Here is a 25,721-nt window from a genome sequence, read left to right on the forward strand (position 1 = left end):
CTGTCATTAAAACAAGGTGGTACTTGTGCATGAGCAGACAACCATTCAGGTGGAATAGAAAATAGAGTACAGATATAGATACAAGAAGTGGAAATTTCATACAGTCATGTATCACTTAATGATGGGTATTTGTTCTGAGAAATATTTTGCCAGGTGGTTTTGTAATTGTGTGAACCTCATAGTCTATACTTCCACAAACCTAGATAATATAGTCTACTACACACCTAGGCTACATGGTATAGCCTACTGCTTCTAGGCTACAAACCTGTGTAGTATGTTACTGTACTGAATAGTGTAGGCAATTGTAACACATGGTATTTGTATGTCTAAATCTATATAAAGATCGAAATGGTACAGCAAAAATGTAAGACAGAAAATGGTATACCTGTATAGGGTATTTACCATGGATGGAGCCAGCAGAATTGGGTGATCTGGGTGAATCAGTTAAGTGAGTGGCGAGTGAATGGGAAGGCCCAGGGCGTTACTGTACACTTATCTGACTGGAAACACAGCAGTTTGTTTATAAGAGCATCACCACAAAACATGAGTAATGATGATACAAAGGTTTTATATGACATCACCAGGTGATAGAAATTTTTCAGTTCTGTTATAATCTTACAAGACTAGGGTTATATATTAGGCCCATCATTGACTGAAACAATGCATGCAGTGTGTCACTGTGTATGATATAGGTAGCATAGTTTAAAATAAACTATGGGTTGGGTGCGGTGGCTCAAGCCTGTAATCCCAGCACTTTGGGAGGCCAAGGCGGGTGGATCATGAGGACAAGAAATCGAGACCATCCTGGTCAACATGGTGAAACCCGTCTCTACTAAAAATACAAAAAATTAGCTGGGCATGGTGGCGCGTGCCTGTAATCCCAGCTACTCAGGAGGCTGAGGCAGGAGAATTGTCTGAACCCAGGAGGCGGAGGTTGCGGTGAGCTGAGATCGCGCCATTGCACTCCAGCCTGGGTAACAAGAGCAAAACTCTGACTCAAAAAATAAAAATAAATAAAATAAACTATGATACTGAAGCAAAGATAGATTGCTTAATGAATGATTCTGGGAAAACTAGCCATTTAGAAAAATGTGAAATGAAATACAGAAATCACAACATTCACACACACAAAAAAACTTTTAATGTATCAGAGATCTAAATATAAAAAAGGAAACTAGTCAATAATTAGAAGAAAACATAGGTGATTTCTTTAAAATCTTGATATAGGAAAATATTATTTGATGATGACTCAAAGTCCAAATTCCCTAAAAGATTGACAGATTTGGTTATGTAAAATTGTAAAGCTGTTTCATGTCAAAAAACACTACAAACAAAGTCAAAAGACTTGCCAGGCGTGGTGGCTCACACCTGTAATCCCAGCCCTTTGGGAAGCTGAGGCAGGTGGATCACCTGAGGTTGGGAGTTCGAGATCAGCCTGACCAACACGGAGAAACTCTGTCTCTACTAAAAATACAAAATTAGCCAGGCATGGTGGTACATGCCTGTAATCCCAGCTATGCAGGAGGCTGAGGGAGGAGAAACGCTTGAACCCGGGAGACGGAGGTTGTGGTGAGCTGAGATTGCACCATTGAATTCGGCCTAGGCAATAAGAGTGAAACACCATCTTGGGAAGAAAATACTTGCAATAGTTATCAAAGGTAAAAGGCTGATTTCCCTAACATGCAAATAATTCTTAAACATTTAGAGTAAAATGATCAAATGCCTAGTAGAAAAATGGGCAAAAAACACAGACATTTTGCACGAAAGATTATAAAACAGTCGTCAAACATAAAGAGATGTTCAGTCTCACTCAGGGTGAGAGAAGTGTGATCATCAGAGAAATGTTGATAGGAATGCAATTCTTTTGAAGAGGAATTTGGCAATATCTAACAATGTCTTCTTTTGACCTAGCAATCCAATTCTAGCAATTCACCATGAAGATGAACCTCCAACTGTACAGAAATACATAAGCACAAGTTTATTCATTGCAGCAGTGTTTGTAATTTCAAAATGCTAAAAATAAACTAAATTTCCATATGTAGGAGAATGACTGAATAAACTATGATATGCCCACACAATGAAGTACTATGTAGCTACAAAATTACATAAAGGAGAGCTCCATTAATTGATATTCTATGATTTCCAGAATATATTTTTAAGTAAAATAAATAGAGTACAAAAATATCTACAGTATGTAACCTTTTAGGTAATAAAAGGTGTAAGGAAATACACATATGTCTGTCCCTTAAACAAGCAAAACATACACATATACACAACACACCAGAAAGATTAACCAGAAACTATTGAGATTGGATAACTCGGGGGTAGGTGAGAACACTGAAAAATAATAAGAGGATGAGGAAAAGTAGGGAGGGTAGCACACTTATCTAACTTTGTCCTATATAGGTCTGCCTTGTAAAATGATTTCTCTAACTTTTCTAGAAGAAAATATACAGTTAAAATTATTGTTTAATATAAATACACTTTTAATATGGGTTTCCTTACATGGTTTTAAAGGAAGAAGTATGAATTATTTTCTACACCTTGTAGTTATCCATGAATAAACTCAGCTTTACCACCAATTACACTATTCCAAAGTGGTAACAGTCGCAGCTACTGAGGAAACCTTAGCCCCTGATTTTAGTCTTGTAGAATTTAACCTAATTACTCAGTGGAAATAATAATAATTAATAAATACAATTGCGAGATATTTTATGACTATGCAATGTTGTCAACATATTTAATCAGTTCACTGTGCTAACTTGGATTATTTTTTCTGTCTGTGAGACTATCTTCTAAATTACCTGCCCTTGTCCTACTCTTATCTCAGGGTCCTACATATACTCTGAGTTCTGTAAAACTTCTGTTTTTGAATCACATTCACCTTGTACTATAAAGGCAATCCAGCTCTCCTTCTCTCTCCAGCTCCTATGCAAATTAAATGTTAATGGAAAAAAATTCACAGCAAAGCGTATTAGTGTCTTTCTTTTACTACTTTGTTTTGAAAAAACATTCATAGAATGCTAGCTCTGTGTCATGCTATGCTGCAGTAAACGGTAGTAATAATTTTCCCAGGTTGCTAAAACAATCAGACAATAATTTCCATGCAGAGAACAAGAAGAATGTTGACTTCTTCTGTGATCTTGTACCTTACTGGTTTGAAACAGTTGCATTCTGTTAGATAAAGGTTCTGCTGCCATAAAGAACAGAAAAATAAGATGTGGTTCTGTGGTTCTTTATTATTTCTGTTAATAACCTATGGAGCAACCCCGGTGATTCTGATTCAGCATTTCTGGGATTGGCTCCAGGCATCTGTATTTTTTTTCAATAGAGATGAAGCCTCACTATGTTGCTCCAGGCTGGTCTTGAACCCCTGGGTTCAAACAATATTCTCACTGTAGCCTCCCAAAGTGCTGGGATTACAAGCATAAACCATCATGCCCAGCCTTAACAAAAAATTCTATAGGTGACAGTGATGCCCCATTAAGGTTGAAAAATCACTATTCTATAGCTGGCATGGTTTTCTTATAAAAAACTAAAATTAGTATTCATTCAAATAAGTTCTTTAATCTTACAACCCCAGTGTAAGATACCATCAAGGTGTGCCTTGATTAGTAAAATAATCTCCTTAAATCATCTCCCTACTTTCAGCATTGTTTCTCCCCACAGTCTTATGTTCACACAGCAGCCAGAGTAACCTTTGAGAAGCATAAATCAGATCAGATCCTGCCACTGCCCTATTTAAAGCTTCTCATGGCTTCCTGCTGCACTTAGAAACAAATCCAAACTTCTCACTCCCCTCTATGAGGCCATACATGATATACCCTGTCTACTTTTCCAACTTCCTTGAATACCACTTTCCTCTTCATTCATTCTGCTCACTCCAGTTACACTGGCGTTCTTTCTGATCTTGAACTGGCCAGGCTTTTCTGCCTTGGGTCTAGACAATTTGTCCCGCCTTCAATTATGGTGGTGGTGATGGTGGCAGCTAACACATATTGAATGTTTCCTATTAACTACATACTGAAGTGTTTTATACACATTAATTTGTGTAAGAAAATAACTATCAGGTTGGTACTATTGTTATTTCTGTTTTACAGATGAGGAAAGGCCCAGGGAGTTGAAGTAATTTGCTCAAGGTAAATCCTCAATTCTCATTCAGGAGATGTGAACCCCAAAATTCTGTAATTTTGAGATATTAACTTAAACCTTTTATCACCTAGTAACTAACAAAAGTTAGCATATTGGCCCCTAATAGAATTACTTTTACTGTATTATGCTTTCACATTATAACATCCATTTATATTGAAAAATGGAGATGACTTAATATAATGAATTGCTACCCCCCTTTTGAATAATTGATATGTTGTAATCCAAGAGAGAGAAGAATCATATCACTGATCATGTGTCATTGCCTTGGTCAGTAGGAAGTTTGTGTAAAAATCTGAAATCTTACAATAAAATGTACAGAGCTTTGTGGCTGTATTTCAGGCACAAGCCTCTTACATTTCAAACTAACCAAAAATTGGGCTGGGCATGTTGGCTCACACCTGTAATCCCAGCATTTTGGGAGGCCAAGGCGGGCGGATCACCTGATGTCAGAAGTTTGAGGCCAGCTTAGCCAACATGGCAAAATCCCATCTCTACTAAAAATACAAAAATTAATTGGGTGTGGTGGTGGGCACCTGTAATCCTAGCTACTTGGGAGGCTGAAGCAGGAGAATCACTTGAACCTGGGAGGCAGAGGTTGCAGTGAGTCGAGATGGCACCACTGCAGTCCATCATGGGTGACAGAGTGAGATTATGTCTTGAAAAGAGAAGGCTTACCCCAAAATTACCTTAACCAACAACTCAGAAATTGTTTTATTAGTCCACAGTCACTCTCTCACTTCCTTTTCACAACTCCTCTACCTCCTTTCTTTTGCACAGTACCCTTACTCTTGAGATTTAGTCTCAAGACTAAGAAAACAGACTATCCTATTTGATCTCTTTAAACTTCTTTCTCCTTTTTAAACAAATCTATACACTTATGCTGTTAAAAAAAACGACCTCATTTATTTTGTACCTTCCCTACTTTCAAGAGAAATGCATTTATATCTACATTTTTCTCTAAATGGTGTTTCAGGTGCAACACTCATGTTTTTATAGTGATTTGTTCTCATTAACTTCTAAATATATTCTAATTTCCATTGTGATGCTTCCTCTCCAGACCATAAGTTACTTAGGAATGTATTTTTTCAGTTACCAAAATTTATTTTACTGTATTTTTATTATCAACTTAAAACTTCACTGCACTGTAGACAAAGAATGTAGTCTTCTAGGGGGAGTTTCCAGGTGAAGGATTTTCAAACTTTGTTTTAATTCATCTATTATATTGCTTCATCTAATACCTCTATGCAGATGATTATACAAATATGTATCTTTAGTCTGCTTTTCTCAGCTTTAGGCCTACAGTTTTAAGATACTTATCATACTAATTTTCTATATCTCCTAAAGGCCTTTCAAACCTAAAAGATTCAAAGCCAAAACATTTCCTGCCACCCTGAATTTTTTCCTTCTCCTCCTCCTCTTCCTCTTTTATTTTCTATTTTTGGAATGATGATTCACATTCTACCCAACTTTTCAAGCAAGAAATGTTAAAACTGCCTTTTATTTCTCTCCTTCAAAATTGGAATGAGCTAAACTGAATGTTTTATGTGTGGTGAATTATATTTCCTAATTCTTTCTGTAAGCTTTCTTCTCTATTGTCACGGGACCTCATAATCAATTCCCCACTCTGCTGCACTATCCTTCTAAATAACCTTTAGTTCATACCCTTGGCACCCCTCCCCACCTCCTTTTCTTTTATCCTTCACCCTGCTGCCTTGCATAAAGCACAAGGCTGATAATTCCATTCTCTTGCTTAAATATCTTTGGTTAATGCATACTGGATAAAGTCTAAATTTAGCACAATGCATAAGACTCTTTTGAGAAAATTCATCCACTATGCAAGCTGAAACCTTTCAGGCTTGATTTACTGCTAAATATACTATTTAAAATTCTTGGACCTGCAAGTTTATTAAAAGCCTCATGTTGAGAAGGATTTGGATAAAAGTGTTGTCTTATATATAGTTGCTTATGTGTTATATTTTTATGGTCAAGAAAAAGTTATGCTCCTTGGATTAGGCCCCATTTCCCAAAAGAATCTAGCATCAGTTCTTGAGAGTACAGGTTACATTTTTAGTCCCATGAAACAAGTTAACACATGTGAAGAGGAAGAACGGGCACTGTGAAAAGACTGGGGCTCAGGACCTTATATTAGTGATGCTGAAATCAAAGGTAATAAGACAATGTCTTCAGTATTGATGGGTAGCACAAAATTTTAAAGGGAAGAGAGAAATGAAGAAGCATCTTTGGAAGACCAAGCAGTAAGTCAAAACATGGCTCATGCATCCTTTAACCAAGCTTTATGAGAAAGACGAAAAATGATGCAAAACCATACTGATAGCAAGGAGGCAACACGGCCCTTTCTAGGGTACGTACCATCAGAAACTGTAGTAATAATAGGGCAATTCAGTCATAATAATAACCTTTAAAGATAATAAAAATTAAAGTAGATTCTGTATCCTCAGTATGACAAGCCAGTAAATACTATTCATTCCAGGAAAGCTTTCATTAAAAATGATTAAAATAAAAATTCTAGGCTCATATGGAGAAGTTTATACTAATCTGAAGTTTTCATTACTCAGTTTCCTTCTTATCAGAATGCTGACTTTGATATACTACTGTATTTTACTTCCAGTTACCACTCTATTGATACAATTAGGTACAATGTAGTTTCGAAGGCTCTTCCTTTTTCTTTTTTTTTGAGACAGGGGTCTTGCTTTCTCACCCAGGCTGAAGTGCCGTGGTGCCACCCCAGTCTCAAGTGATCCTCCCACCTCAGCCTCCCGAGTAGCTGGGACTACAGGTGTGATCCACCATGCCTGGCTAATTAAAAAAAATTTTTTTGTAGCAACAGGGTCTTACTAAATTGCCAGGGCTGGTCTCGAACTCCCAGACTCAAGGCAATCCTCTCACGTCAGCCTCCCAAAGTGTTGGGATTGTACTATGCCCAGCCTGCTTTTTAGGTTTTTTTTTTTTTTTTTTTTTGCCAATCAGTTTGAGCTTATAAGGTTGCTCAGGTTAGCCTTGAACTGATGACCTCGCCTTCGCAAGTGCCATGACCTCCGGCGGGAGCCACTTTGGACCCCACTTTTTAGGTTTTTAAACTATCAATACCAAATGTGTTTTTAAATCATACAGTACTTAAGAATAGGCATTTTCTAAAGAAATCAGCCAACCCTGAAGGACAGCTGTGAAGTAAGAAGTAGATCTTATGGTTTACAAAGAGAGGGAGAAAGCATCAGTACCATAGTAGTCTTAGAAACTCTGCCTACTACTCTGACACAATGACATTATTGCTATAACTAATTTATTCTGATGCCAAATTTAATTTCTCTGCTTTCTGCTGAATCTATGACTCTGAATTAAACATGTATGTACACTGATATGTGTGTGCCTGTGTGTGTGTGCTTGTGGACACACACAGGTACATGCATAGCAATATAGGCATATATTTTTGAAACTAGAGTGAACTTTAAAAGTTTCATCTCCATGTAGTATATCGTTGACTCATAGTTCTTATAGTATGATTTTTAAAAATCCAAATGGTTCATCTCAGAAGCTTATGTTCTATGTAGACTTTTAGAAAAGAAAGCCACTCTATATCAACCATTAAAATTTTAGAGAATATACAAACACATTTGATATATGTACTATAGACTTAATTGTATTTATTTTAGAATACTATATGAGATTTAAGTGATATATGGAGATAATAATAATGGGAAATATTTTGCATTAATAACTCAGTGGAGTTTCTGTCCTGAAATTTGGTTGCAAGGCTCAAGTGCTTGTTATTAATAGCTATGCAGAACAAATAAATCAGCTGTGATCCCAATCAGTGTGAAAATATGGCTAATGCATTTTTCTGTTTCCTTAGGATCCCTGTTGCGTACCTCGTGACATAACAGAAAACATTTAGTCCAAACTATTTACACAGATATAAACTTTAAAGATGATCTTCCTTAATGTTTTACCAAACAAGTTAAAGTTCCATCATTTTGTTTCAAATTTATTATCTTTCCACCAATATTTTACCTCTGGTCCTGGAGGGCCAGATGGTCCTTGGAGTCCTGGGTCACCTGTTTGGCCCTAAAATGGGGGAGGAGGATCAAAGTACAAATATTAACTTAATAAACACAATTAAAAGAAGAAACAGGCATAGGTAAGTAAACAGCAGTCATCATATTATTACGTGAAACAAGGTTGTAATGATGTTTTAGAAACAATTTGTAACCATTATTACTGTAAAACTTTTAAAATAAGATGTTTCTTGGGTTTAACAAACATTCACTCTTAAGTGTTAGTAATATAAACATATTAATGAGCCAAGTGCTCAAATAAAAAAAAAATTTGTGTGTTTAATGTGTGTTTCACAGAGATAAGACAATAAAGCTGGACTCAACAAGATAGGGAATTCTAGATGAGAAACTGCTTTTATAAACAACTATAGTCCTAGGGCTGTCTCAGAAAATTCCTTTCCCTTTTGATACCGTATACTGTAAGTAGCCTGAATTAGTTATTAAGACTCACCTGGATTGAAATCCTTGCTGATTAATTTCTCTAAGCCTCAAGTTTTCTCATGAATAAAACAGAAATAATAACAAAAGTACCAACATTCTCAAAGTGGAGAGTTAAATTAGATAATCTATGTAAAGTGCTAAACACAGTGCCTAACATATGAAGTACTCATTAAATGTCAACCAGTTTTACAACCATTAATCCTTTTCTTCAAACCCTTGCTGCTTTCCTGGCTCATACATAGAATTCCTAGATTGTTTGCATCCTTTAATTAAAGTTTGGAGGATTCAGTTTCCACATCTCTGAAGTGAGTTTCTGACATTCATGATAAAGATGTGAAATCAGGGTTAAAGGAGAAAGTGACAGGAGAGAGAAGTAGGTATAAAGCCTGAAACTAGAGAAGGCTGGCCACGCTCTCAAGATGAACGCATGCGACAGTGAGGTCAGTTGTCTGATGATACCCATTCTCACAATAAAAACTATTGAATTCATTATTTCTGTCATATTAATTTTCTATGTGAACTTCAAATTTAATTTAAATAGGCCTCAGATCACCTAAACTTGCAAATTACAACATGGGATTGCCCATTTTCCAAAACTTAAAGCAGTTTCCCACACGCACTTTATCAATTCTCAGTGCTGAGGTACCTGGACATAAAACAGGACACAATACAACTACTGCAATCAAATCTAGAGAAAGGCAGCGAAATATTATTGAAAGGCTCATTTAAGTTTCCCTTTCCAAATAAACAAAAACAAAATCTGTGATCCGTCAGAATCAGTATACTGAAGTTCTTACAATGACAAGCATCTCTCTTTAAAAAGATAGAGATGGGGCGAGGGGCTCTCATTGGAGCCCTCTAGTGGCAAAATTTAACCACAAAGCGAAATTTCTAAGCAGTGAGGATAAAATACTTTAGGGCTTTGTTTTCAGAAAAGCTGATTGACAATCAGATATTTAAAAACAGAAATCATGTAATGATTTTATTTATTCTTCAGAATTATTCTTTGTTTTGTAAAACTTCAATTGCAAATTTCCTGTGAATGTCAATTATCCTTTATAAAAGCTGACATTTTAAGTAACTTTTAGATAACTGACTAATATTAAGTAAACTTCTACAAATGATAAAAGCCTCTAGCTAAAAAATGGATAGGACAAAACAATTGTGTTTGTTTTCTCTGGCTCAAGGAAAGAGTATTTACTAACAACCTCAGAATGGTAGTTTTCTCTATTTTTTTTTTTAAAGACTCGTAGAGCAAAAGCTTCCCTATTCCAGACTTGTAACAACTTTTCAAATCAGGATATTCCTTTTTATATCTTAAAAATATTATTTCATGTTACAACTTAGATCCACTTGGAAACAATATTAGTTAGTATCACCAAACTCTTAGGTAACAGAAAATCAAAAGTAGGATCTATTAAATAGGGAAGACATCCTTGTGATGTGGCATTCTTTCCATGACAGTAAACAAATATTTTAGATAGGTATTAACTTATATAATTGAGAGTTGAAGTTTGTTTTTTAATATAATAACTGATTCTGCACACGTAACTTTTCATCAAACAGATGTCTCCTTCCATAACAAGGAAAGGTTTCCTGGTCAAATATCTACAGTTTTTCTATTAATAACATATAGAGCCAGGTCCAGTGGCTCATGCCTCTAATCCCACACTCTGGAAGGCTGAGGTGAGAGGATAGATTGAGGCCAGGAGTTTGAGACTAGTCAGGGCTACAAAGCAAAACCCAGTTTCTAAAAAAAATGTTTTTTAAATTAGCTTGGCGTGGTGGTGGGCACCTGTAGTCCTTGCTACTTGAGAGGCTCAGGTGAAAGAACCATTTGAGCCCAAGAATTGGAGACTTCAGTGAGCTTTGATGGCACCATTACACTCTATCCTCAGCAACAGAGGGAGGCCCTATCTCTAAAAACATTTCTTTAATTAAACAAAGATTCAAACAAGTAATAAATACAACAAGAATTGTATTTATTGTTGTTGCAAGTGCATCTCACTAATTTTAATTCATAAATGCCTACCTTATCTTCAGCCCAAAGTAGTGTTCAAAAGTTTGATAAAACAAATAAAAAATAATTATCTCCCTACTTAAGTAATCCCTGCTGACATTAATTTTCTTTATTAGAATAGTACAGAAAGGTGTAAAATGAGCAAGTAAAAGCCTCACTCTATCTCTTGCTCCCTGTCCTAAAAGAACATAATTAGCATTTATTGTGACTTCTTTCAGGAAAAAAATATTAAGGGTGAAATAGGCTCTCTGCCTTTTCTTTAGCTTACACTAGAGGAATAATAATAGGTACTATTTCTAAAAGAGAAAAGCATCGTAATCACAGGACTATAAGAAAACTTAAACATGATATAGCCTAACTTTCACTTTAAACATGAGAACTGGTACTATAGTAGTTAAACGCGCAAGGTCATTGCTAGCAGGTTAAATGCCAGAGCTGGGCCCAGAAATCCAGGTCTTTGTCTCTCAAACCACTGATTTTTCTACTCCCATAAACATGTTATAAACATAAATTTAATCAAAGAGTAAGGAAAACTAAAATGGTTTGCGTTAAGTAAAATAATTGACTCTAGTTTTCTCAAAAACATTAGTTATAAAGCACGAAAGAAAACTTATATAATTTATTAGTTAATAGTGCCCTTAGAGTATGTATTGTATCATCTCATATTATTATCAAGGGCTAGAAAACTGTAACATTGTAAAAAATAAAGACTTAAAAAGTTAGGGTCTTATTTTGCCCATCACTGAAAATATCAGAATGTCTTTATATGGTTTAGAACCAACCTTGAAAAACAGAAGTTGTTTGTTAGCTTCATGACCTATTCTCCTGATCCAATTTATGCATTCTGGAGTTTCTAAGACTCAAAGGTACAAGTGAGGGTACATGGCTTACTAGTTAAGGCCTTATGGCAATACATCGAGGACACAAAAACTAGTATAAGCAAAGGTCACCACTAACATTTCATCCAATAGATGCCAAAAATTGTTCTTTGGGTTAAATAATTCCTAAAAGATGTATATAGAATGCTGTCACTGTTAGAAGTCACAAAGAACAGGGTAAAGTTCTATAATTTAATACTGCTTCCTGAGATTAAAAAAATTAACAATCCTGAGCTGGAAGGGTAGGGTCAGAGGGAACATAATAAACTGCTCAGGAAAACAACACTGTTATTTTTAAATGTATATTTTAAGGTGACATTAAAAAATTATAATCCTATATCTATTTTTTCTATGTATAATCATCTTTGCCTTTTTCATAGAGTTGAATCCTTTATTTTTTTTTTCTATCTATAATCTCCTTTACCTTCATGGGGTTGTAATCAATATTAAAATCCTAAAACCATCTTCAAATATTAAACCCTAAAACAGTATGGCACAGTAGCTAAAAGCATGGGCTCCGACATACCCGATTGCCTAGGTTTTTCTGAATGGTCACCTACTAAGTAGGTGGCCATCCAGGTGACCTTAGGCATTTTCTAACACCGTGTCTCAATTTTCTTAATATATAAAATAGGAATAATAATAGTACCAACTTCATAGGATAGTTGTGAGGATTAATTTAGATGCATAGTCCTTAGAATACTGCCTGGTATTGTGTAGATACTCAGTAAATGTTAGCAACAATACTTATGATTTTTAATATTCATATATATATTTAAAAGATACCTGATATTGCTGTTAACATAAAACTCAAAAAATTATAAATCTAAAATTAACAATTAAAGCTATTGAAATAAAATGATTTAAATAGGTTTAATTATTAAGTAATTTTAGATTTATAATTTTTTGAGTTTTATGTTAACAGCAATATAGGTATCTTTTTCTTTCATCTAATTGATGTCAAAGGGTTAGGGAAAAAAAAAAGCATTTAGAATATTTGGGCCCACAAGAGAGTGCAAACATGCTGCCTTTTCTTCACACTGCTTCCTCAAAAACACTGATCTCTCAAAAAGTTAAGTATTATTTAAGATGCTTTATATTTTCTGGATTAAAACCCTATTGTTTAATTTAAATATTGTCTATAATAGATTATTCAGCAGAATAATAAGACCAAGATCTTTAGAACTCCTAGAAACTTGGCTTTGGCCTGTTGTTGGGAGTAGAGGGAGGTACAAAAGTCTATGGAATATCAACTGAAAACCTGAGATTTTCTGTGTTCTAAAACTGAAGAGACAAATGCAAAGTCAGTAGGCTTATGCCCTACTTTGATCAACAGTGTCAAGACTCATGCCATGGCATGCACTCTGTCAATCACAAAGAACAGAGCAAAAGTTCAAACCTACTGAAGGTCCTGGCTTTCCTCTCATCCCTGGTGGTCCTGGCAACCCAACAGCACCCTAAAAGAAGAGAATAATAGAAGAGAAAGTTAGTATATCACAAAAGGCAGATACACCACTATTTACAAGCAGCCAAAAATATTCACGGAAGTGTGCTAAAACATTGAGAAAAAAGTTTCAAACAACTTAAAACCGTATTGATGCTATATTCTAACAAAATACATGGATAAAATAATGAGCACTTCTTTCTTTTGAATTTACACTTTTTCATATTTATATAAAATTAATGGTATAAACGATACCTTGTCTCCAGGATACCCTGGTTCTCCTAGCTCTCCTGCAGTGCCTTGTTCACCCTAGAAAGCACAATTTCATGCAAAGATACTTATGTACCACAAACATGGCAATATTGCAAGAAAGCAAATATTCATTATAGAACAATAATTTCTCTATTTTTCTTACTTCTGAGGAAAATTAATATAACTGATACCTCAAATTAGACCCCATCAATAAAAACATCATATTTCAAAAATTGTGTTGACTCAAAAGCAAAAGACAAATGTCATAAAAATTATTTTTATGATAATATTAATATTTAAATCACCTTATCACCTTTGATTCCAGGTAGTCCTTTATTCCCTGAAAGGCCCTACAAAAAAAGGTGACATTCTGTGATATCATAGAGCTATTGAAGGGAAATATCCATTAGACAAATAGAACCATACCACTGGGCCAGGAATTCCCGGAGATCCAACTGGTCCCACAGGGCCAACACTGCCCTGAAAAGGAGTAAGAAAGAAATGCATCATTAAGCATTCATTACGATTAGAAAGAAAATGTGGCAGAATTAATAAATTAATGAACCCAAACCAGTCCTCTCACTAAGCTCCTACACGTCCTGTGTTCTTCAACAACTTATTTTCCTCTCCACATTTATAAATCATACCAATCTTTCAAGCTTTAGTGAAGTCCATCATTTTTTCTGAAACTTTTTCATATTTGTCTAGTCCACAGATTCTTTCCTCCTTTCAGCTCCTATAATACTGTCCATGACATTCATCTTGCAATATTTCTCCAACTAGATGACATCTTTAAAAAGTATTTGAGTGCCATGCTCCCAGGAAGTAGTTAACAGATACTTCATTTGATTGCCTTCGAGTTTTAATTCACCCACTTATTCAGCAAATATTGATTGAGCAGTTACTATATGTCAGACATCCTGATTTGATTTTATGATTTCAAATCTGCAGAATGAGAAAATTTATCATAACTTCAGGGATAAACTCAGAGGCAAACAACAGGCTCTACTCTTCTCGGCTTATCTCGTTTATTTGTAATTTAATATTTACTAAGCACAATATGTACCAGACACTGTTGAGGAAAAAAGACATAATCTGTAACATCAAGGTAATCAACTGAATCTCTAATTCCTCAAAAACATTACCAATATTATCTCCTGCAAGCAAGAGACTTAGAAAACACGACTGCAATGTATCATCTTAGAAGATAAAGGGCAATAGCAACATAGGGCACGAAAGAAAAATTTGAAAAAAAAATGGCACTTCTTGGTGGTTTGGGATCAGTTATAATTTCTTTGTCATTGAGGTCTCATTTTCCTTCTTTCTCTCACTACCTTTCTTTGCCTGGCTTCCTTATCACTCTTTATACTGAAAATGTAAGTTAGTTCACACTTTTCTTTTTGGTTTCCAAATGTTAAGAAACTCCTAAGGTTGCATTTGTGAAATGCTAAAAATGATGCCCCTTGTAGTTAGAATTCTAATTTTTTAGGATAGCATCCTAGGCCCTCCCTATCAGGCTTCCATCAATCTTTCCAGTTTCCTTTCCTTCCATTGTCCTCATTTCCCTTCCCCTTTACTTCTCCCTCTCCCAGATCCTACATTCTGGTTGCAGTGGACTGTCTTCTATTTTCTGAACATGCTCTCCCTTATAAAATGCTCAGAACCTTTGATGAGACAGTTACCAGTTCTAGAATGCCCTTCTACTACACTACTTCGTACAAGGCACTGTACTTTTTTTTTCTTTCTTACTAGTCTGTGCATTTTGTGACAACAGAATCATGTTTCATTCTTTTTTTAATTTCTCAGACCCAACATAATTACTGGCACATAATAGTTAAGAAATAAAGTGTAGAATGAATACTGAAGGGATTAATTTGAAATGGCGATTTCTAGAGCTTGATATCCTAACATAACAGCATTTCTAATAGTCTACGTTTATATAATACAAATTTCAGAATGGAAAATATGACATCCTATGGATGAGTCTTAAAGTCTGTAAAATACAGCTAAGATAAATTATTTCCAACACGTTTAATTCTGAAACATATGGCACTGTTAGAGGCAAAGGGTAATACTTTCCAACTTAATAGATATGTAATATTAATACATCATGCTTGTAATTTCAAATTATGTCAATAGGAAAAGTTATGCTTATGATTACAGTAGCTCATTTGTTCCAGTTTCATAGCTTTAAACTTATGATAGGTTAGAAAAATACAAAAACATCTCTGGAAATTATGCAAAAAGTAACCCAAGTAACTATGGAAAGAAGTATCTTACAAACACACAGAAAATCTTTCTTTATGTCCTGTTGTTTTTTGTGATAGATAATATAATATTGTTAACTTTTTTCAGTAAGTATATTACTGGCATCTTCAGATGAATGTACTTTATATGTATAATATCTTATTTTTACTTTTCAGTGACTCAACAAGGAAAATCACATAATAGTAAGTATCGGCATATATAAAACTAAAGAACTATAAAGTAAAATTGCATACTACGGAATTGGAATTTCCAAGAAACAGCATGTCACATATTGAGTGGAAATCCTAGTTCTGAGAAACTATAGCTTTCTGGAAGCAATTCAGTTCTCAGTTCTCTAAAGGTAACATGAAAGTCCTTCAGCATTCCCTACCTACCAACTTGTCTTCCACAAGAACGTGGAACAGACAGAAGAAATACTTTCGTGCAAGGGAACTTTGTTGAGGGTGTTGGGATATAGCATCAGAGACAGAGGAGCCTCCCACACAGTTCCTCTGAGAACTTCTGAGTTAAAGTCAAAGAAATAGATCCAAAGAAAAGTTATTTTATTAAAAAGAGCAGTCGCTGGCCAATTAAGGGTTCATATGAGTATACTGTAGAAAGAACTGTGAGTTCAACCTGATACTTTTTACTCATACCCATCATACTTACACATGATATGCACTGTCACTAATCTAGGAGAGCATATGACAATGATGACCAACTGTATAAAAGGAAATAATGTAGATAAAGCAGTATCATCTCTTAGCAGAAACTATACCTGCTAGAAAGGAACAACCGAGAGATAAAGCAGAGGCTGCTGCTCTGGGGCAGACAAGCTGTTTATTATGAAATATAAAGATTCTTCATAATCCTTCCCAGTTACTTTCAAAACCTCAGTTCCTTCCATTCTGCTCCCAACCCCCTACTTCCTATGCTACAATCCCATTACTCCTCTTTCCATTCCAAAACATTCATTTTCCCCTTATCTTCTTTGTATTTGAACACAGCATTTTTTTCTCTCTAAAGAACCCTTTCCCCCCCAACCCCAATTTATATACAATCTTCAAGATAGAGCCCCAAAAAGATCTCCTTTGTGAAGCCTACTCTGACTTTCTAAGATAACACAAATTGTTCCTTTCTCAGTGGTTTTACATTTAGTCCATTATAGCAGTAATCGCAGTATATGACACTACTTATTTTTCCTTCTATGCCATTAAATTGTAATGTTGCCAAAAATAAGAATCTTAACTTATATTATTAGGCCTAGCCACTAGTTCAGCTATTTAGTAGGTCCTCACATTGTTTTATTTTTAAAAAGTAATGAATGTAAAATGGAAGTAACCATAACTGCTTTATCTACTTTACCACTCATTGAGGAGCACATAAGATACGTATGTGAAACTACTTTGAAAAGTAGAAGGGACCATCTATATCAATTTAGAACAGATGAAGATTACAAAGATGACTCTTAGTATCTAATATGGTTTGGCTGTGTCTCCACCCAAAATCTCATCTGAATTGTAGTCTCCATAATCCGCATGTGTCAAAGGCAGGACCAGGTGGACATAATCAGATCATGGGGGAGGATTCCTTCATGCTGTTCTCGTGATAGTGGGTGAGGCTCACAATATATGGTGGTTTTATAAGCTGCTGGCATTTCCTCAGCTTGCACTCACTCCGTCTTGCCACACTCTGAAGGAGGTGTCTTCCACCACGACTGTAAGTTTCCTGAGGTCTCCCCAGCAATGCACAACTGTGAGTCAATTAAACCTCTTTCCTTTATAAATTAACCAGTCTTGGGTATTTCCTCATAGTGGTATGAGAATGGACTAACAAAGTAAATTAGTGCTGCAGAGAATGGGTGCTGCTATAAAGATAACTGAAAATGTGGAAGCGGCTTTGAAACTGGATAACAGGCAGAGATTGGAAGAGTTTGGAGGGCTCATAAGAAGAAAGGAAGACATGCGAAAGTTTGGAACTTCCTAGAGACTATTGAATGGATTTGACTAAAATGCTGATAGTGATTTTGAAAATAAAGTCCAGGTTGAAGTGGTCTCAGAGCAAGATGAAAAACTTATCAGGGACTAGAATAAAGGTGACTCTTGCTCTGCTTTAGCTAAGAGAATGGCAGCATTTTGCCCCTGCCCTAGAGATCTGTGGAACTTTTAACTTGAGAGAGATAATTTAGGATATCTGGCAGAAGAAATTTCTAAGTAGGAAAGCATTCAAGATGTGACATGGATGCTCGTAAAAGCATTCAGTTTTATACATTCACAAAGAGATGGTTTCAAATTGAAACTTATGTTTAAAAGGGAAGCAAAGCATAAAAAAGGGTTGGAAATTTTGCAACCTGAGAATACAAAAGAAAAGAAAAACCAATTTTCTGAGGAGAAATTCAAGTCAGCTGTAGAAATTTGCATAAGTAATAAGCAGCTGAATATTAATCCCCAAGACAATGGGTGAAATGTTTCCAGGGAATGTCCGAGGTCTTCACAACAACCCCTCCCATCACAGGCCCAGAGGGCTGAGAGGAAAAATGGTTTTTGGGCTGGGCCCAGTGACTTGCTGCTTTGTGCAGTCACCAAACTTGGTGCCCTGTATCTCAGCTGTGGCTAAAAGGGGACAACACAGAGCTCAGGCTGGTGCTTCAGAGGGTGCAAGCCTCAAGCCTTGGCAACTTACACGTGGCGTTGAGCCTGCAGGTGCACAGAAGTCAATAATTGAGGTTTGAAAACTTCCGCCTAGATGTCACAGGATATATGGAAATGCCTGGATGTCTAGGAAGAAGTTTGCTGCAGGGGTGATACCCTAATGGAGGATCTCTGCTAGGACAGTGTAGAAGGGAAATGTGGAGTCAGCTTGCCCACACAGAGTCCCCACTGAGGCACTTTCTAGTGGAGCTGTGAGAAGAGGGCCATCATATTCCAGGCCCCAGAATGGTAGATCCACCAACAGCTTGTACTGATCACCTGGAAAAACCACAGGCACTCAATGCCAGCCTGTGAAGGCAACGGGGAGGGGGTCTGTACCCTTTAAAGCCACAGGGTGGTGCTGCTCAAAGCTGTGGGAACCCACCGCTTGCAACAGTGTGTCCTAGATGTGAGACATGGAGTCAAACTGAGATCATTTCTTTACATTTTAATGACTGCTCTACTGGATTTTGGACTTCGATGAGGCCTGTAGCCCCTTTGTTTAGGCCAATTTATCATATTTTTACCCAATGCCTTACCCCCATTATATCTAGGAAGTAATTAATTTGCTTTCAGTTATGATAAATAAGAAGCAAGCAGAAAAGTAGAGGTAGAGTGTTTCAGGTATATGAACATGTGCAAAGACCTTGTAGCGAAGATGCTGCATGCCATCTGAGAATAAACAGCTTTGCTATTATACAAATAGTATGTCATGAGCATGTGGATAAGAACCAAACCAGGCTAGACATCTTGGGCCATATTTAAAAATTTTGGTCTTAATCTAGAGAGTAATACAGAAGGTTTTTAGCTAATCAACTCCATGCTAACAGATTAAAAAAAACTGCATTAAGAGCACTTTTGGAATCTAACTTCTTTTGCCTACTTCCTTTCTCTACACATTGACTAATACTTACAGGTTTAACCCCATTCTAAGTTCTCAGAAGAAAACAAAAACAAAACAGTCAATAGTGTTCCATCATCACACAGTTTCTCAGAAAGACTAAAGAAATCTCATAAGGTCGGTAATATACATTTTAAGGTAGTCTAAGTTTTAAGGAAGTGGTACAGCCCAACAGAATTCTACAGTCTGGATTTAGATCACCTGGCTTCAAATCTGGGCTCAAACACTTAGATGCTAAGTAGTCACGGGCTGGTCTGAGAATGGAATGACTTAACAATTGTGGCTAGTCCATTGAAAATAGTAAATAAATGTGAGGCACCCTCAGCAATTTTATTATTGCTATTATTAAAATCTTACCACAATATTAGAGAAAAGTTTAAAGGTTTTGCACTCACTCAGGTTCTTTGACTCTAAATCCCATACTCATGTTATCCTAAGCTGGTGATTAAAGCTTATGCTGACTCAAATTTTACCACAGTTCCAATAACTGAGCACCTGACTTATTTATTTTTTATTTATTTGATTTTTTTAGAGAGATGGGGTCTTGTTTCATCACCAGGCTGGAGTGCAGGGGCATAATCATAGCTTACTGCTGCCTCTAACTCCTGGGCTCAAGGGATCCTCTTGCCTCAGCTTCCTAAGTAGCTGAGGCTACGGGTGTGCTCTACCTCACTCAGCTAATTAAAAAACATTTTTCAGCTTTACTTTTTAAAAACTTTTTTTTTTATTTAAGTAAGGAGAATTCTTTTCTATGGAAAGAGCTAGCAAAATCACATATTTGAAAGAAGAAACAATAGGTACTGAACCCGAGGGAAAGGGCCAGGGCAGAGTGTGCCAGCACCAGCTTGGAGAATCTACAGTTCCACTTCCTAATCAAGGTAAGTTTCCCAAATAATATATAAACAAGCTGCACATTATACCTTTAGCAATCACCTGCCCTTTCAAATATCTGGTCTACCTGAAAAGACAAAGAGGAAAGGCCAACACAAAAACAAAAGGAAACAACAACAAAACACAACCCTCTCCAGAACAAAAGAAAAAAAAAACCCCAAATCTTTTTTACTACACAGATATAAGGTCAAAAGCTTAGAGTAGTGTCCCCTTTAAGCCATGTGAGAAAAGCCTCCACAGAGAGCCTCAGCAAGAATTTCTACTCCGAGGATTTGTAATATGCTGAAGACATGGCCCTGGGGGTTCTGTTTCCATCTTGGAGGCCACCAACTGGGGTGGAGAATCAGTGAACAGCAGGTCTCATGCATCTGGAAGATCACCAGCCAAATGTGCACTGGTGGCCTGGTGGAGCATGGCTGGGTGACTGTCTGTCCTCAACACTGAACCACTCCTATCCCAGATGACCTACTTTTTAGGTCCATCTCATTTTTCACAAAAGAGCTGGAAGTCCACATTTCTCATTCATCACAGCACACACACACTAGTATCTTTGGTCATCAAAGAGCTTTTCCAACAGACCCTCAAACCCAGGCTTGCTCTGCAAGAAGTGAAAAAGGATAAAAGTAGATCTGAGGGGCAGTCTGCAGTCACTTGGCAGAAGGGAACCAAACGGCAGGGAGTGGGCTCCACCAGAGCTGCCATGCTACCACAATGGGCCAGGCTAATTTTCTTTTTTTTTTCTTTTTTCTTTTTTTTGTAGAGTTGAGATCGTATCATCTTTCTCAGGCTGGTCTCAAACTCCTAAGCTCAAGTAATACTCCTGCCTTGGCATCTTAAAATGCTTGGATTACAGGCATGAACCACCATGCCCAGCTGTGATTTCTTTCACCAGGCTGTCACCTTGTGCTTTGGGACAACTAAAGGTAAGGGAAAGAGGACTGAAAGAAAGGATATCAGTATACTGAACAGACATTTGCACTCCCAAGTTTATTGTGGCACTATTGACAATAACACAGAAGCAACCTAAATGTCCATCAACAGATGAATGAATAAAGGAAATGTGGTACATACACACCAGGGAATATTATTCAGCTATAAAAAAGAATGAGATTCTGTCATTTACAACAATATTGAATGGAACTGGAGGTCATTATGTTAAGTGAAATAAGCCAAGCACAGAAAGGTAACTAACACATGACCTCACTAATATGTGGGAGCTAAATATATGAGAAGAGTAGGGATAAGGAATATAAAAGGGATGGTTAATAGGTACAAGACTACAGTTAGAAAGAATAGGATCTAGTAATTCCATAGCACAACAGAGTGCCTATTTTTAACAATAGTTGATCAAAGATTTCAAAATAAAATAGTGAAATTAGAATGTTCCTAACACAAAGAAATCATTAGTGCTTAAGGTGATACAAACACCAATTATTCAAATTTGATCATTACACATTTTTGCTTGTAACAGTATATCACATGTACCTCATAAATACGTACAGCTATTATGTATTAAAAATAAAAATTTTTTTTAAAGTAAAGAAGTGGGTCTTCTGTGTCTTATGCTTTTGAGGAAACTTCGTCTTAAGTATCCTTTAGTGCACAGGTACAAATACATACATACGTATGGGTCTATAAAAATATATCTTTTTTCGAGAACAACCCAGGATTGGAGCCCGCGTTGAATCCGCAAACGGTGAGTCAGTGCTGCATTTCCAGACTGATCTTTGTTGCCCACAGAACGGGGAAACTCCCAAGTATAAAAAGACACGGGACGCCAGGCAGCCGGGGTGGCGGCGGCCGGCCCTACCCAGCAATCCCCACAGGGTGCGCTTGTCCGGGTGCCTTGTTGAACCGGCAGCCTGAGACTTGAGAGGGCTGGACTTGAGACTGAACGAGACTTGCACAGTAGCCCAGCCCAGGGGATTGCAGGGACAGATCGTTTGGGATACCCAGTGGGACGAACAAAACCGCGATTTCAAACTATCCCGGGCAGATGGTCCGAGACGCTCTGTGGGGGAGGGGCGTCCACCACTACGGAGGCAACCTGCCCCAACTGATATACACGCCCACTGCTGACGCAGCCAGCCGGTGCCAAGGCAACCCGCCCCAACTGAGATACACGCCCACTGCTGACGCAGCCAGCCGTTGCTGAGGCAACCCGTCCCTACTGAGATACACGCCCACTGCTGACGCAGCCTGCCGTTGCTGAGGCAACACGCTACAACGAAGAGACTCCGCCGCAGGGCGTGGCGGAGACCACAGCAGAGCTGGCAGGAACAGCGCGAATCACACAAAAGCAGGGCTGAGCCTCGGCAGCCAAACAGTGGCTAGTCTGCCTTCGAGCTGGGCAGGACACCTGATCGGACATCCAAAAATAAAGCCCAAACCCCTCAACACAGAGCATTTGAGAAAAAAAAAGGGTTGTTTAATGAGCTGTGTTGCAGCAGAATCAAACATAGCAGCCTAACAGCCCTGAATGAACAACAGAGTGCACAGCTCAGCAATTAAACCCCTATAAAATACAAACTGTCTCCTCAAGCAGCTCCCTGACCCCTCTATATCCAAAAGACTGTCATTAGGCAGACATCATCCTGGGACAAAGAGAGCAGAAAAAGAAACTGGTAGCATCCCTCACTGTGCCACGGCTACTAGAGGTGCACCCCAGACAAGCAGGGTCTGGAGCGGACCTTAACAGTCGTACAGCGAAGGGGCTAGACTGGTAGAAGGAAAACCAAGCAACAGAAATGCTTCATCATCAACATTCTGGGTGTCCACTCAGAGACCCAAACGAAAAGTCAGCAACTACGCAGACGACCAGAGGAAAAATCCACAAAGATGGGAAGAAACCAGCGCAAAAAGGAGGAAAACACCCGAAACCAGAACACATCGCCTCCTAGAAAGGACCAAAACTCCTCACCAGCAAGGGAACAAAGCTGGACGGAGAATGACTGTGATGAAATGACGGAATTAGACTTCAGAAGATGGATAATGAGAAACTTTTGTGAGCTAAAAGATCATGTATTAAATCAATGCAAAGAAACTAAGAACCTTGAAAAAAGATTTGAAAAAAGATTCGAGGAAATGATAACAAGAATGGATACCTTAGAGAGGAATATGAATGAATTAAAGGAGCTGAAAAACACAATACGAGAACTTCGCGAAGCAAACGCAAGTTTCAATAGCCGAATTGACCAAGCAGAAAAAAGAATATCTGAAGTCGAAGACCAACTCAATGAAATAAAACGAGAAACCAAGATCAGAGAAAAAAGCGCAAAAAGGAATGAACAAAGTCTCCAAGAAATGTGGGACTATGTGAAAAGACCTAACCTACGTTTGATAGGTGTACCAGAAGGGGACGAAGAGAATGAATCCCAGCTGGAAAATACTCTTCAGGACATCATCCAGGAAAATTTCCCCCACCTAGCAAGACAAGCCAACACTCAATTGCAGGAAATACAGAGAACACCACAAAGATATTCCACAAGAAGAGCAACCCCAAGGCACATAATCGTCAGATTCAACAGGGTTGAAATAAAGGAGAGAATACTAAGGGCAGCCAGAGAGAAAGGTCGGGTCACCCACAAAGGGAAGCCCATCAGACTCACAGCAGATCTCTCGGCAGAAACACTACAAGCCAGAAGAGAGTGGGGGCCAATATTCAACATTCTTAAAGAAAAGAACTTTCAACACAGAATTTCATATCCAGCCAAACTGAGCTTCAGAAGTGAAGGAAGAATAAAATCCTTTGCGAACAAGCAAGTACTCAGAGATTTTGTCACCACCAGGCCTGCTTTACAAGAGCTCCTAAAAGAGGCACTACACATAGAAAGGATCAATCAGTACCAGCCATTCCAAAATCACACTGAATGCTAAAGAGCTTCAACATAATGAAGAATCTACAACAACTAACAGGCAAAACAGCCACTTAGCATCAAAATGGCAGTATCAAATTCACACATAACAATATTAACCCTAAATGTAAATGGACTAAATGCACCAATCAAAAGACACAGACTGGCAAATTGGATAAAAATCCAAAACCCATCAGTGTGCTGTATCCAGGAAACCCATCTCACATGCAAGGATACACAAAGGCTCAAAATAAAGGGATGGAGGAAGATTTACCAAGCTAATGGAAAGCAAAAAAAGGCAGGAGTTGCAATTCTCATCTCTGATAAAATAGACTTTAAAACAACAAAGATCAAAAGAGACAAAGAAGGCCATTACATAATGGTAAAAGGATCGATACAACAAGAAGAGCTAACGATCCTAAACATATATGGACCCAACGCAGGAGCACCCAGATACATAAGGCAAGTTCTTAATGACTTACAGAAGGACTTAGACTCCCACACAATAATAGTGGGAGACTTTAACACTCCACTGTCAATACTAGACAGATAAACCAGACAGAAAATCAACAAGGATACCCAGGGCTTGAACTCAGACCTGGAGCAAGCAAACCTGGTGGACATTTACAGAACTCTCCACCCCAAATCCACAGAATACACATTCTTCTCAGCACCACATCACACCTACTCTAAAATTGACCACATAATTGGAAGTAAAGCACTGCTCAACAAATGCAAAACAACTGAAATCATAACAAACAGCCTCTCAGACCATAGTGCAATCAAGTTAGAACTCAGAATTCAGAAACCGACCCAGAACCGCACAGCTTCATGGAAACTGAACAACTGGCTCTTGAATGTTGACTGGGTAAACAACGAAATGAAGGCAGAAATAAAGAAGTTCTTCGAAACCAATGAGAACGAAGACACAATGTGCCAGAACCTCTGGGACACATTTAAAGCAGTCTCTAGAGGAAAGTATATAGCAATAAGTGCCCATATGAGGAGAATGGAGAGATCCAAAATTGACACCCTATCGTCAAAATTGAAAGAGCTAGAGGAGCAAGATCAAAAAAACTCAAAACCCAGCAGAAGACAAGAAATTACTAAGATCAGAGCTGAGCTGAAGGAGATTGAGACACGAAAAACCCTCCAAAAAATCAATAAATCCAAGAGCTGGTTTTTTGAAAAGATCAACAAAATAGACAGACCACTAGCCAGATTGATTAAAAAGAAAAGAGAGAACAACCAAATAGATGCAATAAAAAATGATAAAGGGGAAATCACCACAGATTCCACAGAAATTCAAACCATCATCAGAGAATATTACAAACAACTCTATGCACATAAACTAGTAAACCTGGAAGAAATGGATAAATTCCTGGTCTCCTGTGTCCTCCCAAGCCTAAACCAGGAGGAAGCTGAAACTATGAATAGACCAATAACAAGGTCTGAAGTTGAGGCAGCAATTAAGAGCCTACCTCACAAAAAAAGCCCAGGTCCAGACGGGTTCACAGCCAAATTCTACCAGACACACAAGGAGGAGCTGGTACCATTCCTTCTAAAACTATTTCAAACAATCCAAAAAGAGGGAATCCTTCCCAAATCATTTTATGAGACCAACATCATCCTGATACCAAAACCCGGCAGAGACCCAACGAGAAAAGAAAACTTCAGGCCAATATCCATGATGAACATAGATGCAAAAATCTTCAATAAAATATTGGCAAGCCGATTGCAACAGCAAATCAAAAAACTTATTCATCATGATCAAGTAGGATTCATCCCAGGGATGCAAGGCTGGTTCAACATACGCAAGTCTATCAACGTAATTCACCACATAAACAGAACCAAAAACAAAAACCACATGATTATCTC

At 37.5% G+C, this 25,721-nt stretch overlaps 1 protein-coding gene across 8 annotated transcripts in view; it reads right to left on the minus strand.

The window, feature by feature from the left end:
* Nucleotides 1-25,721, minus strand: part of COL24A1 (collagen type XXIV alpha 1 chain) — a 387,629-nt gene that overhangs the window by 254,508 nt on the left and 107,400 nt on the right. For all 8 annotated transcript variants that reach the window (XM_035252039.3, XM_078332354.1, XM_035252040.3 and 5 more), the window contains 5 exons: nucleotides 13,687-13,740; nucleotides 13,566-13,610; nucleotides 13,264-13,317; nucleotides 12,968-13,021; nucleotides 8,182-8,235 (listed from right to left, as the gene is read on the minus strand). In XM_035252039.3, the coding sequence (XP_035107930.3) occupies nucleotides 8,182-8,235; nucleotides 12,968-13,021; nucleotides 13,264-13,317; nucleotides 13,566-13,610; nucleotides 13,687-13,740 (261 nt within the window). The remainder of the gene's footprint in view (nucleotides 1-8,181; nucleotides 8,236-12,967; nucleotides 13,022-13,263; nucleotides 13,318-13,565; nucleotides 13,611-13,686; nucleotides 13,741-25,721) is intronic.

The sequence above is a fragment of the Callithrix jacchus genome, chromosome 7 (genome assembly GCF_049354715.1).
Source record: "Callithrix jacchus isolate 240 chromosome 7, calJac240_pri, whole genome shotgun sequence".
In the NCBI taxonomy this organism is placed as follows: Eukaryota; Metazoa; Chordata; class Mammalia; order Primates; family Cebidae; genus Callithrix; species Callithrix jacchus.